We start from the raw sequence: 17,464 nt of genomic DNA, 5'->3' as shown, positions 1-17,464 counted from the left end.
TCTAGCTGATAACATCTCACACTGCCTCTCAACTTGTTATGATGCAACTAAATTCATGGCATTGGGTATGGAGGGAGGTATCTAAATTGCTAGGTTGGGTGTTTTGTTTTGTTTCTTTTTAAGAATAAACTAACATCCCTTTCTTCCTGATTTTTCTGTCCTCCCATCAGTTGGTATGTGATTGCTAAGGTCAACTATCTTTCACCAAAGCAGAAGAAGACCAATACACTTGGGTGGAAAAACAAGAATGTAGAAAGAATGTGGAGTAATGACTACAGAGGAGCTCTGGACTGTTAATATACAGAACTGTTAGACTGAAGAGGAGTTAAGTGTCTTGTTTAAACTATGGTTATTCTTAGATCCTAGTTCAGTGGCTCATTACTACAATGGGTGATTCAAAAACACTTTAGGTTTCTATAGTGTTAGTCAAGTGATATAAACAAGACAAGAAACATACTTTTAAAGATATTTAATGATCTGTTTTTCAAATCAGTACAAAAATTTAAATACAAAATTGATTTGCCATTAAGTCTCAGATCTGTTCATGGAAACTCAAACAAGTTACCAGTCTTCTCATCATTCTTTGTTTCTGTAAAATATCTGAGGACAATTATCCTCTACAGACATTCTTTACCCCTGTGGGATGCCACACTACTTTAAAACTCTGTGTTTAAATAAGAACAATGCCAGTTTGGTCCATTTCACATGGAAAAGCTCTAGTTAATTTTGAATTAAATAGGGATCATTAGTGTCCCTAGACTGTAGAACATAGAGTTGTTTCACCTGCTTTCACACTAATGTGTTAACATGATGTACAGCACTCCAAAGGGAAACACGGGTACATAGATAATTACTTAAAACTCTTCTTTAAATTAAATGGAGTATCATTTAGCTCTGATATTAGCACCATGGTAGAATATACAGTATCTGGCATAGATTTTGCTCCTCCTCCATTTAAAAGTTTAGAAGCATATGCCTGATATATATGATAACACACACATGCACACACACACTCACACACACATGCACACACACATATAGGCAATTGAGTAACAACCAATAAATAAGTTGGAAAATATCTCAAAAAGTGAAATTTGGTTTAACTTAAGAGACAATTTCTACCTTTCTTTGTGGAGACTAAAATACCATACATGTACAGATAAGAGCAACTTTATGATGCATCTGGCCCAACTGTCCTTCAAATCATCTCAATGGAGCATTTAACAGAGATTCCCAGGGACCCCTGTAACTTCCAGTCATTAACTACAAGCCAGTGTCCTCAGGAGCAACCCAAAGGACAGCTATCCACAGAAATGCTGTTTGCTTTGCAAGTGAAGGCTAGGTAGGACTCCTTTCAGATGTGAAAGTGCTTTGTACAATGAACAGTGAATGAGAAACCTTGTGCTAATGAACTCATTTGTCTTAAAATTTGAGGAAAAAATGGAGCTTGTGTATCATAAAAGGAAAAGACAAATATTAAGCCAGGATAAGAAAATTTGTGGTGGTAAAATAATTCAGATTTAGAATAGCCCATGTTTTATAGTGTATTTATTTGTGTCTTTTCCAATCTATGTCTGTCTCTTCAATTCCTGACTCTTAAATTCCAAGGAAAGGAGATTAGATCATCGTTGAAGCCCCACGTTATTTCCCCAAACAACTAACAGCAAATGAACGGGAAACTTTCACTGTTTGTGTTTTGAGCAGTGTCCAAAGAATCTAGTATGTGCCTTAGTGAGAATCGGAAACATTTCTCTCTTCTTTCAAATCTGTTCCGGCTGTGGTGCTGAGTGTGTGGTGACATAATAGGCATGGGCTCCCGTGCTTTGTGACATTCCAGCTACCTCTTCCAAAGGCTGATGTTAAAGAAACGGTCATTTCCCTACAACATTAGTCACTATAGCTGGAAGCAGCACATCTGCTATTAAATATCAAGCCTTTTAATTACTCTTTTAAAATTAATTGTTTTCACATATAATTCTAAACTTTTTTTCTCAAATTAAAAAAGTGACTTGGATTTTTGGCAGTTGACTTTGGAACCTCATAACATAAATCATATTTTTAAAATTCATAGTTACTGGTAAAAAACACAACTACAAAAACATTTACAGACAAATTGAAACCATATTACCATTGGTTATATGGGCAAATTAGGGGGATTTTTAAAAAATGCATGTAAACATAACTGATAATTGCTTTTAATACTAAAAGTTCACAAAGTGGCAAAATTATTTGAGGAAGGCTTTTTTAAAAATCTGTTTATATTGTTTAGGTTATATTATAAATTATAGGAAGGAAGAAGAAGAAAAAGAAAATTAGGTTCCAGAAAAATGCCAAACTGAAAATCTTTAGGTGAGTTAATGCATTAACATCTCTGAACTAAATTCTGAACCCCTGTGCACTCTGCCCTGTATCACATACTAGAATCTCACCCAGTGCTCGACAAAGAGAGTGCTGAGCAAATATGCAATGGGCCATCAGCACATCTGCTCCTCTGGGGGAGACCACAAACACACAGTTCTGACTAGGTAGTTCCGCAGCTAAAAGCTCAGCCTCTGACATGGAGAAATAGCCTTTGGACTAGAGATTACCATGGTCTTGGCACTACAGAACAACTCTCCAACATCCCACAGCAAAACATCTGCACAAATAGAGAGGAAATTATGCAAATAAATACACTATGTAACTGTCACCAGAAACCTCTCAAGGCATATTCAAAAATACTTTTTTCAAGGGAGCACAAGGAATGAGTGACTTTCATTAGCTATGATCATCCAGACTGACATATTTTGACTGATTTGAATAAGCAGGTTATGAAATCATATAACGTGCAACAGCTAATATGAGTCCAGTGGGTACAACACAAATGTCTGTACTTGATCCATAAATCTGTCCCATCATTCTGTTACAATCTGCTGTGCACAGTATTAAACATGCATCTTAGTTTTTATTTGTACATGATGGTCTAAACTTTCACTTAAAAACAACTTTCCAACTATTATAAGTGTTTAGAAGCATTGTTTATAATTGGATTTTTTGATGTGTCATTTTCTTTTCTTCTATTAAATCTCTCTTTTTCTTTCCTTCTTTCTTTCTTTCTTTCTTTTTTTTTTTTTTTACATGGGATACAATAAATATCCTGAAAAGGAGGAGTGGACATATTGCCCGGCGTACAGTCCGGCCGCCTGTTCTGAGGGCATTTGGAGGAACACCCGGTCTCCGGGCCGGAGGAGCAGTACTGCACTCCCAGAAGCCTGGTCCAGAAAGCCCTTCTTGTACTCGTCGTATGTGTACATCATGGGCTCGTTGTTCTTGAAGAGAGCAACCCACACGTTGCCCTCCCCTTGCAGTGAACATGGTAAGCAAAGTAGTAGACACCCGGGACTTCACAGGTGAAGATGCCCGTCTGCGGGTTGTAGTTCTGTCTGCCGTTGTAGAGCAGCTTGTCAAACTTTACTGGGGCCCCCACCCGGTGGGAAAGGTGCAGTCAGCTCTGCAGTAAACGCAGGCATCTCATAGGCTGGCCCACCATTCTTGCCCTTCTTGCCCGCATAGGCATGTGGAGGTTTCACTCCATCAATTCCTAGTCCCATATCTGGCAGATATTCTCCCTGGGGTGGTGGTGTAGGGGGCATCACAGCTGGGGGGTCCCTGGGGGCCCTGGGAGGGCCTGGGGGCCCAGGAAGACCCAGGCTGGCCCTGAGGCCCAAGGGCACCAGGTTTCCCCGGGGGGACCGTGAAGGCCTGCCACTCCTGGCTTCCCTACTCCGGGAAATCCAGGGGGGCCTGGCATGCCTGGTTCTCCTTTGGGGCCCGGAATCCCAGGTGGTCCAATAGGGCCACTAGGTCCTACAATCCCTGGAATACCTGGGGGCCCCTGTAGACCCTGATCCCCGGGTATGCCTGGTTCTCCTTTGGGTCCAAGCAGCCCCGGAACTCCAGGAAGCCCCTGGCAACCCTTTGTGACCAGCTTCCCCCCTTGGGTCCCTATAGGACCAGGCAAACCTCTCATGCCAGGGGGACCTACTTCACCAAGAAAACCTGGCTTCCCAGGAAAGCCTTGGAGGCCTGGCTCACCCTTGGGACCTGGTGGACCCCTGTGGTCCTGCCACCCCACCTTCTCCTTTGGGTCCAGGGAAACCAATAGCACCTGGTGGCCCCATGGGCCCTGGCATTCCAGGTAGGCCTGGTTCTCCAGGAGGACCTCCCACTCCAGGAGCACCTACTGGTCCTTTTTCCCCTCTTGGTCCAAGAGCCCCAGGGACACCCCCGATGCCCCGGTCCCCTTTGGGTCCTGGGAAACCTGGCTTTCCAACCCCTGGGAGGCCTGGGGGTCCAGGCAACCCTGGCAGTCCTTGTTCCCCTTTACCACCTGGAAATCCTGGGCTGGCCAGGGATCCCATCCTGGCCCGGTTTTCCAACTCCAGGCATCCCGGGAGGTCCTTGAACTCCTGGCACACCGATTAGACCTTGTGGGCCAGGTTCCCCTGGAGGGCCTGGCTTCCCCAGGGGACCCTGAGGTCCAGGAAAGCCTGTCACTCCGGGTTTTCCCACTCCTGGCAGCCCAACTGGGCCAGGAGGACCATGCATACCTGGAGGACCCTTCAGACCTGGCAAGCCTGGCATCCCGAAGCCCTTCTCTCCTTTGGGACCCTGAAGACCCGGAGGTCCTGGTGGTCCTTTAGGCCCTCTTTCACCTTTTGCTCCTGGTTGCCCTGGTAACCCTGGCCCACCCGGTTTCCCGATGCCTGGAAGTCCATGAGGTCCTGGAGGTCCTTGTGGTCCTGGGATTCCCATAGGCCCGACTTCCCCTTTGGGTCCAATTTCACCTTTTGCTCCAGGCATTCCCATGGCTCCTGGCTTTCCAGGCATCCCAGGCATACCCGGCTTTCCAATTCCTGGATATCCCTGTGGTCCTGGTTTTCCTTTGATTCCAGGCATTCCATGACCTGGCAAACCTGGTGGTCCAGGTGGTCCTCTTGGTCCAGGTTCTCCACGGGGACCTTGTTCTCCTCGCAAACTGGCTAAAGGTATTTCTCCTGGAAAAGTACAGAAAGGAGCAGGAGAGAATGGTTATCCCTTATTTGAAGGAAGTAATAGTAGTCATTTAATTTGAACACATTTGCCTGTTATGTATCAAAAGGGAAGACTAGAGATAATATGCTCATCTTCCCAAGCTTTCTCCTGTACGGTACCAGGATTTTAATCAAATCAAGCTGCCAGGTTCTGCGATGTGTCTGAGTTGTTGGGAGAAATTCTTATATTCATATGCTTGTGTCAGCACTGGTTAAATTTTAAAAGCTGAAAAATAATCAAACAAAAAATTTCCATGTGCAAAAGTTGAAGATACCATAGTGTGTTCATACAGAATTTGGGAAGGTTGGAGTTGTGCAATAAAAGAAACAACAACAGATTGCCATTGAGCCCACATGGCAGAGGTACGGTATTTTCAGCTCACTTGTTTAAGGTACACATTTGTGTGTATTTCAGAGAATGCTCGAATCATACTCTGTTTTTATTTTTTAAAACTGTTCTTCTTGAAATTATATTGTATTTTTCCATGACTGTCTTATCAATTGAGAGATTTCATTATAAATTGACAAGTTACATGGTGTGTTTATGGGTTTCAAAGTATACAATTTATGAATAAAATGTGGAATAATTAAACCATCTAATCAGCATTTCTATCACCTTACATACTTACTTTTGTGGGTACAGCATTTGAAGTTATTAGTTTTAAATATATATTACTAACTATATTTACCACATTTGGTAATAGAACTAAAAATAAATAAAACAAAATCAAAATCATATTCTTCCTGCTTGCCTGAGGCTTTGAATCTCTTGACCATTGTCTTCTCCATCCATTCCTCTTCTCAACTCCTTATACCTTTTAGCATCTGCTATAAGAACGACCAACATTCTCGTCTCTGCTTCTGAGCATTGACATAATACTACATGTTAGTCAGACCCATGGTGCATGTCTATCTGTGCCCGGCTGGCTTGTATTATTTTTAATTCAATAATGCAAGGCTAAACAATGTTTCCTTATGTGCTGAAATATGGGTGATGAAAATCACTTTGTCATGGACCCAGGAAAAAGGAAAACTTTTTATTTCGTGTGTGGTTTGACAACATCTCTCTACATCTGTCTTCAAGACCCAGTGGATTTGCTTAGTGTCTTTGACATGCTATAAGGTTTCTCAAGCCTCAAATATACGATTTCAAAGAAATTACTTCTCTTAGAAATTTAGGTTTAATTAGCATGCAGTTTAGACTAGGAGAGAAGCTTGATTTAGAAAGAGGAAACCTTGTTTATCTTTCTGGCCTGGGCATGAGATTTGGACTAGGTCACTTAAGCTGTCATCATCACTGACTTTTATGGCTATTGCCAGAATACACAGCCACATAACTAGAGAATAGATGGGGCAACCCTCATATCTTGCTACTGAAATCCAAAGTACATGTGAGAGTATGCTGTGCTTTGCAGACAAACAGCTCTGGATATTCCATGCTTCTAGGAGAAGTGGGGGGAATGAAGACATGAAATATGTGCTTTCAAAGTCTTCTTTCAATTATAAGTAACCTGTAAGTCTGATCATTGTGCTATCTGCAGAACTACTGCCAGGAAACAAAAGAGAATCTTAGAAGCCATATTCTTCCCAGATAGGAGTAATCATCTGAATAGATACAAGAGGCACAAGAAGTCAGGCAGGCCATGCAAGAAGCGAAGGGGAAAAGACATGAAACAGGCCTCTCTCAACCTTCCTAATGCTGCAACCTTTTAATACAGTTCCCCATCTGTAAAATGTTATTTCATAACTGCAATTTTGCTACTGTTACAAATTATAATGTAAGTGTAAGTATCTGCATGCACATGTGAAAGGGTTGTTTTACACCCAAGGGGGTTATGACCCCCAGGTGAAGAACCTCTGACCTAGATGACTCCCTAAAAGGTTTACCAGCTCCTGGAGAGTAAAAATATGAGGAATACTTACATTAACACACACTAGTAAGCAAACTGTAGTCAAGGAAAAACCTGAGGACCTCCTAATGTATGTTGACACTACATGTCATGGAGCCCAGAGTGGCGTTGCATTTGTGATCGTTCTGCCACAGCCTCCTGACTACAGGCATAGGCCACTACCCTGAAGTATCACATCTTATTGGTCTGGGATCCCTGATGTTTATTTAGCACAGGGCCTGGAGCACATTCCCCTCCCCCTGAGCATCTGGAATGACTGACAGCTACAGTCCCACAAAACCTTTCAGTGCTTTAGTGCTGACTCAGCACCATTTACCTTATGCCACTGATTCAATAATCTTATTTTAAAGACCAGGGGAGTGAATGAATAGTTTCCTCTGATTTCTGGGTTCTAGGCAGCTAGGCTTCTTCATGTCCTCCACATCCTTCATGGCAATTGCTGCACTACTCTCTGGTTCTCATTTTCCCTACGCATGCCATGTTTCTGAGAACTCCAGATAAGCAAGCTGAATTTACAGGAAAGCATCTCACAGCAATGGGTACTTTGCAGGTGTAATAGACCTAATCCATAGTCCTAGGAAGTGTTGGGAAAATTCCCTGTGCATTTTAGCTTCCTAATGGCTTATTGATGGACTTGTGTACATCGGAGCAGTACTGAAAACTCTTATTGTAGCACCTAGTTTGTGAAATGCTTTCGTTTGAGCTTTCTTTTATATAAGTTCTTCAAAATATTGTTTTCTTGACTTGGAAGAGTGACTTGTCACTTTTCTTCAATCCTGTGGTTTTATCCTTCTGTTCCTTGAACTCCCTGCATCTGCTCAGAGTCTAAGCCCTAGCCAGGTGCTCACTAGAGAGCTGGTGAATGTTTAAATAAATTAATAATATGTCTAAGGATAGACTCTGGTTAAATATGCTTTGTTCAGTCTGAGGTTAGCTAAAATATTAAAACCAAATATAAGTTATAACTTGAATTTTTTATTAATGATGAGGATCAAACCCCTGTAATAATTTTTATTCTTAAGTTAAAATATAATTACATCAGTTCCTCTTTCCTTTCTTCCCTCTAGCCCCTTCCATGTGCTCCCCATCCCTCTCAAACTCATGGCTCTTTTCCTTTACTTATGGCTGTGTGTGTGTGTGTGTGTGTGTGTGTGTGTGTGTGTGTGCATGTGTGTGTAGTGCATAAATATATAAGTAAAACCTGAGTCTATTTAGTGTTGCTTGTATGCATATCATTTCATGGTTGACCACTTGGAATTGCCTAACCTGACCTGAAGGCCCTTTCACTATATCTTTCTTTAAAGTTGAATTTTGCAAGAACTGCATGTGATTCACAGCAATAACAAATTTAAAAATAAAAGTCTCTGAATTGCATTTTCCCTCTCAGCTTTTATAGTTTAAGAGTCTGTAGCACAGATATTTTGAAACTGTGTAATATGATGTTACCTTTGCCTTTCTTGGGTACCACCTCCTTGCCCATTCTTGGCACAGGTTGGATTTCCTTCATATACTGGGGTAGGTGTGGGTACTCTTTGCCATACTGCATGTGAGGCATCTCCTTGCCCATCGAAAGGCCATCTTTGCCCAAAGGCATGTGAGGTACTTGCTGGCCCAGGGGCTGGTATTGTGGAATTTGTGGTGGTATCTGAGGAGGAATTTGAGGTGGCAGCGGCTTGATTCCATAGTAGGCACCAGCCTGAGCGAGCCTGACGGAGCTCAGAGAAATGGTGAGCAGCACTCCCAGCAGCTGCTGAGGCCTGGGTGGCACAGCCATCACCTGCGGAAGAAGGAACACACCAACGCAATGAGGACCTGCAGGCTAAGAGACTGCTGTCTGCCTAGAGACAGAAGATTACGGAAAGAGGGCAAATCCACAGTCTTCATTGCCAGAACTTTATAAGAGGAACGACGATGAAATGAAGATGCTAGCTTTTAATTAGAATGAGAACAAATGCCAGAGGAGTCAGGTATTTGAAGACAATTAGTGGAATGTAGTCTAGAGATTGCTAGTTTATCCAAACACCAATTCTGCAATTTTCCAATAATGTCAGAAAAACCCAACTTTTAGCTTGGAATAGAGCAACTCAGAATAGACATCCAGATAGTTGTGATGATTTTTGCCAAATTTTGCCAATTGAATATAGTTTTAATAGATGCTACTGCTACTTTCTAGAAGGCTCCTTGGAAGCAGTGAGAATGCTCCTCCTTCTCTTCCTCCTTGCTGGCTGGATTGCTAATATATTTATTGCCTGGAAATAAACCAGAGCCCTTGGAACCATGTCATAAAATCTATGTATTGGGGATTGTAGAGCAACAAACTTGAGCCCTGGTTGACCATAGAGGAGCTACATCCATCCTTAATTTTAGAAGAGAGAGAAATTGGGTTTTATCTCTTTAATACTTTGACTCAGACATTTCTAGTCTTGCTTAATAGGACAGTAATGGATTTCTAACTGCAAATAGTTAAAAATGTCTGGTCTATGACAGGAGCAGAGATTGCTTATCTGCTAGATGCTTTCCTGGATGCTTTGAGGTGTCATAAATACACATAAATATGAATATATAATAAGTATAAAACAACACCAAAAACTACAGAGAAAGGACATTCCATTTGATAGTGCCAGGCAGTCATTCAAAAAATTACTGTCATAATTATGTACTTCTTCTATTTAAATACCATGAAGTGATTTGTTCAGAATTTGGTTAGCTGGAGCCAGAGTCCATTAAAGTTTATCTTTGAAGTTTTATGAAAGAAAGGAAGTTTACAAGGCAATTTAGTTGTATAAATAAGATAGAGGGTGATGTCTGACTATTCACAAGAACAAACTGTTTCTATTTAATGGTGCTCTTTGCAAGTCAACAGTTAATAGAATAAATATAAATGGGAGCTTATCTGCTTATAAAGACCAGATTGAGGAGACTTCTACTTGGTAACACTCTAGGGTGGAGACCAAACAGCCCAGGGACATGCGATGTGCACTAATGGACATGAGGGGGCAGGCACAGCACACTTGGAAGTCTGTTTAGTGTTCCCCTTCCCTACCACTGAGGCACCTGTACTGACCCTGAGTTGGTGTTGTGCTGTACTCTACACCTTATTAAAGGACGAATTGCAAAATTAGAGAGTGTCATAATGCTGGAGAATGAGAAGTACCAAGAGCCTCACAATCGTTTTAATGTAACTGTCCTGGAACATCTCAAAAAGACTTGTGTACAACTGATTTAACTTCTGTTTCCACGGGAGTTTTCTTTGCAATTAACTAACTAACCTAATTATAGATTACAATGCTTGGCTTCGACACTGAATTTGTGATATCCAATTCAAGAGTAGTGCCAGGTATTTGAACAAAATACAGAAGGATTAGTTAATAAAACAAAAGAAAACAAAAACGAAATGAAAAAAATCAAAAACCAGAACTAAGAAAATATTTAATGTGAATCCCTATCAGAAAATTGATTGCTTTCTCATTTTTCAAAATATACAAATTAATCATTTCTTTCCTTCAGGAAATAAATGAAGTACATGAGTCATTAACATGATTTATAAAGCATTCTTCATGATACAATCAGCACAGTTGCAAGTAAGAACTGTTTATTTTAATGTCTGAGTAAGACATGGACTGGTGAGAGGAGTTAGATATTATTGCTATCTTCTGCCCCTCTAAATGATTAAGTGGTTATTAGAAGCCATTTGGAAAGAACCATAAAATGAGTACTGATTTATTTTTATTAATATTAAATTATTTTAGGTTTAAAAAATAATACATGTACTGCTATAAAAAAGAGTACATCATAATTTAGTAAATCCCTATCAGAAACATTCCTAGGCCTATCTGAGAAATACAAGGTTGAATATAATAGAATCACTGAGTCCTAGTCTCAGGGAGCTACACTCTGAATGACAGAGGTGCATACCTTTAAAGAGTAGCAATACACATTGGAAAAAGAATAAATTTTCCATCAACTTTAGTTTTTAAATCCCCTATTTTTGAAGCAGTGACTGTTCTCATTGCTCTTCCATGTTTTTTTTTCCCCAGAGTTAGTTTACAAATAGGCAATGCAACATAAACTTCTCTAAAACACAAATCCATCATACTATACACCCTACTGTTTTCACCCTCTGAGACAGGTACTTCAACCTTATTTTTTGTCTAGATATTAGTAGCTAAGCAAAACCCTTCCAGATCTTCACTTGTTAAAAAATAGGTCTTAGTTTTATTTGAAATTCTACCCGATTTTAATATTCAGTGTCTTTAGGTACTCATTAGAAAGCTGAACGTGTTAATTCACACCAGAAATATATGGCAATACCTGATAACATTCATTATCAGCTAGGACTTCATTAGGATGTAATTCTACCCTTCAGGGTGAATGAACTCCATTATTAAACCTTAGTAATGGACTTGCATGCTTGCCATCACCTTTCCAGCAGTTCAGCTGATGTTCTATTTTACACTTAAATAATCTTTAAACTGGGACGCACTTGTGAAATGCTGGAAAACTAGAAGGCAAAACAATGCTTAAAAGACCAGGTAAATCCCCAGGACTCAACAGGACCGAGTTTCTTTCCACCAGATCCTCTCAGAGGCTTGGCCTTTCTCTCAAACCACCTCATCCAGTCAGCCTTCTGTCATTTCTCTGCCTTTTTATTTAAGTAAACTTTGCTCAGTTTTAACTTGAATATTTATGGAAGTATCCTGATTAGAATTTATCACCAGACTTATCTTTACTAATTTCCTTCTGGTCCCTGAAGATGGTTTTGGTGGTCAATGTGGTGTGGTGGTTCTCTCATATAACTCAAAGAACACCAGATTTGCTGCCATATACAAACACCTACAGGGAAGAAGTAGCCGAGAACCCCTGCTGGGAAGTGGCGGTGGTGGGTTTTCTTGCCTCTCTTGCTTCTCTGAGAATGGAAAGCACAATAATTTGCGGTGAGTTTTCTTTGCTATTTTCCTTGATATTTTTTCTTTTATGATTGATGTGTGTGTGTGTGTGTGTCTAATTGTGCATACATGAAGATAAGAATATCTAATGGGGTAGACAATGCATCTTTGGTGGTTAGGAACTAGGTGAAGGCTTTCATTCCCTTTGAAACATACACTCTAGGACTCAAAAAAACCTGTGTTTGACTTTTAGCTCTGCAATTCTCTATACTTAATACTTGAGCAGTCCCTTATCTTCACTGAGTCTTAGTTTCCTCACGTATGACACAAAAATTGTAATCTCTGCCTACTTCTCAGAGCTGCTGCGAATAATAATACAAGTTTTTTGTAAGCGGAAATCACTGTTTAAGTTATTACTAATGCAGCACAACCAAAAAGGCAAATCAAAACCAACTGGAATGCCAAAAGCTTTCAAAGGAGGATACTAACCAAAATAAATGAGAGGTTACCTGCAATAATGATAAACCTAATGTGAATAAAGCAATGATAGCCCTTAAAATATGTTCAAATATGACCAAAAAGAATAGTTGAACCAAGGCTGTAATTTATTCTGGTGTTAGATTTGCCAATACTCATCACTTTGAATAGCCTCCTGGATATTCCTTGTAGTTTCCTCATGTGACCTGTAATGTACACATAATACTACCATGACAGGTATTATTTTAGATGATCTAAGAATACCTTTTGTACATTTATCCTCATGAGATTTGACCTTGCTGTACCAAAGACTATTTACGTATTTAACCTTCAATCTTAGCTTTGTATCTAACTTAGTCTTGTTTATGTGTGTTTATGGTGCAATGGGGACAAGCCCCTCTTATCTGCCAGTCTTCTAGGGCTTCTTGTTCTGATATGGGCTTTCTCAAGAGCCTTAGATTTATCCCTTGAAGAAAGAGGAATGAGGCAGAATATTCTCCCAGTATTTCCCAGAATTGCTTTTCTGTGTATCTTTCTGTGTATGCTGACTGTATACTGTCCAAACTAGACCAGCAGGAGCAAAAATAGTGACTGCCAAACTTTGCCAGGACAATGTAGGACAAGTTCTTCAAAATCCCCTGCTTCTCAAAAATGTCTGTCAGATTATTAGGCCTATAGGCCAAAGTTGGATGCCCCAATGTTATAAAAGAACCTAGGGTGATTGTCCAGGTAGCCAGCTGTTTCTGTCATCTCTTAAATTTGGAAATCACTTGTTCTGTACTTCCTGTTCATTCAGGTATTATTATATCTTTCTCAGGTCTTTGAAGGGGTTGAAGACTAGACAGTTACAATTCTCCCTAATCATGGTAGAAAGTAAATTAAGTACGAAACTCTGGACTCCTCAGGAGAGAACAACTGATGGAGTCTTTTCTCTATTTTGCCAAAAACAAATGGGCTGGATATTGTGAGTGATATTGTAGCTGTAATTCTTACTTGATAACTGGTTTTGTTGTATATAATTTTACTATGTTAACGTTAAAACCTTCCTTCTTAATTAGACAAAAAAGGGGAAAGCATGGGCTAATCCTTTTGTACAACATGAAGACATGTTGCTCTCATTGTTAATAAAATTTGACTGGCCAGTGGCTAGGCAGAATTTTTAGAGCAGAGAGAATGCTGGGGTGAAGAAGGGCAGAGTGAGAGGAGATACTGTGAGACACAGAGTGAGCAGGATGGGAGGTATGCACATGAGGTAAACAAGCCTTGGGGTAGACATAGATAAATAGAAATGAATTAATTTAAGTTGTAAGAGCTAGCTAAAAACAAGCTAAGCTATCAGCGAAGCATCTATAATAAATATTGAAACTCTCTATGTGGTTATTTTGGGAGCTGCTGGCAAGACAGAAAATTCTGCCACATCTCTTGGTTGCATTTTCCTGGTCAATTAATCCATTAGATACAATTAGTTATTGAACTATAGATTTAATTTTCGAAGGGGAAGGACAGAAGATACAATGGACTAGTAAAATGATGGAGTCTTACTTTATTGAACTCTATTTCTAGTACTGACAGGTGATAAACAAGTTAAAATAAGTTTGAATATTAGATACAAGTGCTGTAAAGAGAGCAAAACAGGAGTCTATCTACTCAATTTTGTCTAGCAAATACGCAGTAGGCTGCAATTTGTTCATCAAAGCTGCCGTGATGCGATACATCAGATTGGGTGTTGTACTAAACAGAGCTCAGAGGTCTGGAGGCTGCGAAGTCCAAGATAAGATGCTAGATGACAGGTGTCTGGGGAGGACTGCTTCCTGGTTCACAGCTGTCAATCTTCTCACTGCCTCGCCATGTGGGGGGAGGATGAAGATTTGTTTTCCCAAAGCTCTTTCCCAAGGGCACCAATCACATTCCAAAAGTTTTTGCTCTTGTAACCCTATCATTTCTCATACATCTTCCAACATTATACTGGAGGTTAGGATAACAACATGGGAATTTGGTCACAAGCACAAACTGTATAGCACTCAAGGATGTAAAGCACTCAAGGATGACTTGAAGCGGGAAAACTGGGAAGGATGGTAGTTGAAGACATCAATGGGAAGTAAATTATGAGTGAATATTTGAATATTAAGATTTTTTAAAAAGATTTATTTATTTTTATATTAATGTGTGACTATTAACCATTTTTGATCTAATTTAGTATAATATTAATATTCTTTTTTTTGGTTTTTTGAGACAGGGTTTCTCTGTAGTTTTGGAGGCTGTCCTGGAACTCTCTGTGTAGACCAGGCTGGCCTTGAACTCACAGCCTCTGCCTGTCTCTGCCTCCTGAGTGATGGGATTAAAGGTGTGTGCCACTCCCACCAAGCTCAATATTCTTTTTTCTGTTGATTTTAAAAAAATAAGGTTTTAAACTTTATTTTACATCGACTTTGTCACCACATTAAATACAGTTTTGATTTTGTTTAACCTGTACATGAGAATTGTATTTTGAACACTTGGAGGATTATGCATGGAGCAGGCCCAACACATATGGATGATGTGATGGTTATAGAGGAAACAGAGCGGGAGAGGGAGAGGCAGGGATGGAGCTGGAGATCATCCTTCACTGGGAGCATGCTCTTTAAGAACTTTACTGGGAACTGAGCTGCTGAGTTCACACCTGGGTTCTAAAGGAAGAGAGAAGCAACTGTAGACAAGAAAGGGAAGTATATTTGTCCTTCCAGGGAATCCAGAGCAAGTTAACTGCTGCTGTGGCAACTCAGTGAAACAGATGTTCCCTGGTGCAGTGACAGTGAAGGCAAACTAATACATCTCAGGTGTTTCTTTCAGAATATATATGAAAGTAACCTCTTTTCTCTTCTATACTTTGAAATCTGAAAATGGGATCCTTTTGTGGGGATGGGAAATCATTCAGTACTGTGCCCAGATTGTCTCTGAACAAAAGCTATTGCTTATAAATGAGAAAACTGAAACTTGAGAATGGCTAGGGGGTAGAGAGGCAGTGAACACCAAAGTTATAATCATTTTGAGTACTAATTATTAATCATTTCATAGCTAATTCATTAGGTATACATTATTTTATCTTTTTTTAAGATAGAGTATTATGTAGTCTAGACTGACTTCTAACTTGCTGAGGAGGATTTTAAACTCCTGATCTTACTACCTTAACCTTCTACTTCCCAAGTGATGGTTTTATAGGCATTCGTCACCATGCCAGGACCTGTAAAACTATTAAGGCTAATTCTTTTAATTGCTATCTCCCTATCCTGTACTTACATGATTGATTGTTTTTCTAAAATTCATATATATATATGTATATACATATATATATATATATATATATGTCAAAGTTCAATGTAGAAATTTAAAACTCCTGTTGGTTATTTCTAGGAGCACCACATCTTCATTTCGTTTTTTTTTATTTTATTTTAAAAATATCATTTTTTTAAGGGACTAATAGTACACTATGCAGTCTATAGCTCACTATAGATAAGGTAGGGACATTTAAGTGCTAATTCCACAGATTAACTTTCTATACACCAGTGAAGAGTTGTTCTCTAGTTGTTAGATCATAATCAGGTCCTTTTTCATTTGCAGAAGAGATATTTTGTGTAGCACAAATAATAAAAACCCAAAGACAGATATTGGGGTTCAAGTTTAAAGATCAGAGAAGCAAAACAGTCAAACCACTAGAGAGCTCTTATCTCTATGAAATCTCCAGAAAGAAAAGAACATGAGGTCCTGTCTCATCCTGCCTTATATTCATTCCTCTTTAGTGCTGATATTAAAGGCATGCACCACAACTGCCTGACCTCTATAGCTAACTAATGTGGCTGCTGGGGTTAAAGCCATGTGCCACCACTGCTTGGCCTCTATGACTGACTGGTGTGGCCAGATTTGCACTCTGATCTTCAGGCAAACTTTGTTGGTTAGATCATAAACAATATCACTATATTTCCCCTTTTTCTGTCTAGTATAAAAAAGGGCTATAACTAATGCATGAAAAAGCTATATACAATAATTACAATAACTATATATAATGTATGCAGGCAATAAAATTCACTAAAGAAGTATAAAGTGTATAGAGTTGAGAGACATCAAAAGATAATTTTGGATGATAATACAAGTTATGCTAGAAAGTAAATTAGGTACAAGACTTTGGAATCACCAAGATAGGATAGATAATGGAGTGTTTTGTCTGAATTTGTCAAATGCAAATGGACTAGACATTGTTGATGTATTGATTGCCTTCATTTCATTTTTGAGATACAGATCCATCTAACTACACACTCACTTTTTCCCTCCAAACAACCAAGCCTTCTTGTTGGTTGAAACTATGAAATTGTGCATTCTAAAATAAGATCTTTGAACTGAATCTGGTGCTCTCTGTTCTTAGGACTAGTTATTCATGATGTCACGAAGCCACTTGTGAGGTGAATATGCTGAACTTTGTAACAGAATCCAAATAAATAGGCCCATCAGATACTGGCCAATCAAGCCAATGGATAAATTGGGCTTGATCACTCAACAAACATTTAATGATTTCAATTCCAATTCATCTGCCCATCTACATATGTCAGGGCTGATGAAAACTAAGCTTGAGGTGTATGTTTCACTTATAACCCCAAATTCCATTATAATTAAGAGCATCCAGCCACCTCACCTACTGGCTACTGGCAGAACGTGACCTTGTGGGACATGCTGGACTAGAGAAGTTCATTAGGCTTTGCCACCACAATGGGCCACACACATAACCCTCTTGAAATGAGTGTATAAGCACCACATTCCAACAGCTCTCTGGAGGAGGTTGCACAATTTTTGAGTGACCAATTACAGTACTTCACAGATTCCCTAATATCTAATCGGAATCTTTTCTACTAGACCTTATGCTCATTTCCTCTTTTTCCATTCTCAAAGGAGGTGGGAAACATCTGGAGAATATTTTTCTTCAAATAATAGCTCACATATTTGAAGCCTGTAATTAACTCCCTTTGTTTCCCTAAGTGGAATATTGTCAGCTGCGAAACAACTTAGAAAACACTGGAGAGAACCCTTGAAAGAGAACATTCTAAAGTGGGATTCTTCCCTTCCTGTGAATGAAAGCATCATTGTTTTCAGC

At 39.6% G+C, this 17,464-nt stretch overlaps 1 protein-coding gene across 1 annotated transcript in view; it reads right to left on the bottom strand.

The window, feature by feature from the left end:
- Positions 1-454: 454 nt before the first annotated feature.
- Col8a1 (collagen type VIII alpha 1 chain) overlaps positions 455-17,464 on the bottom strand; it is a 122,876-nt gene continuing 105,866 nt past the window's right edge. The window contains 8 exon segments of the mRNA XM_048422610.3: positions 455-3,335; positions 3,338-3,466; positions 3,468-3,686; positions 3,688-3,729; positions 3,731-4,093; positions 4,095-4,382; positions 4,384-5,036; positions 8,429-8,759. Coding sequence (XP_048278567.2) covers positions 3,114-3,335; positions 3,338-3,466; positions 3,468-3,686; positions 3,688-3,729; positions 3,731-4,093; positions 4,095-4,382; positions 4,384-5,036; positions 8,429-8,756 — 2,244 coding nt within the window. The 5' untranslated portion in view covers positions 8,757-8,759 and the 3' untranslated portion in view covers positions 455-3,113.

This window comes from Myodes glareolus, chromosome 2 (assembly GCF_982192425.1).
Source record: "Myodes glareolus chromosome 2, mMyoGla1.1, whole genome shotgun sequence".
Classification (NCBI taxonomy): domain Eukaryota; kingdom Metazoa; phylum Chordata; class Mammalia; order Rodentia; family Cricetidae; genus Myodes; species Myodes glareolus.
The sequence above is the reverse complement of the archived record's forward strand: the minus strand, read 5'-3'. Positions and strand labels throughout refer to the sequence as shown.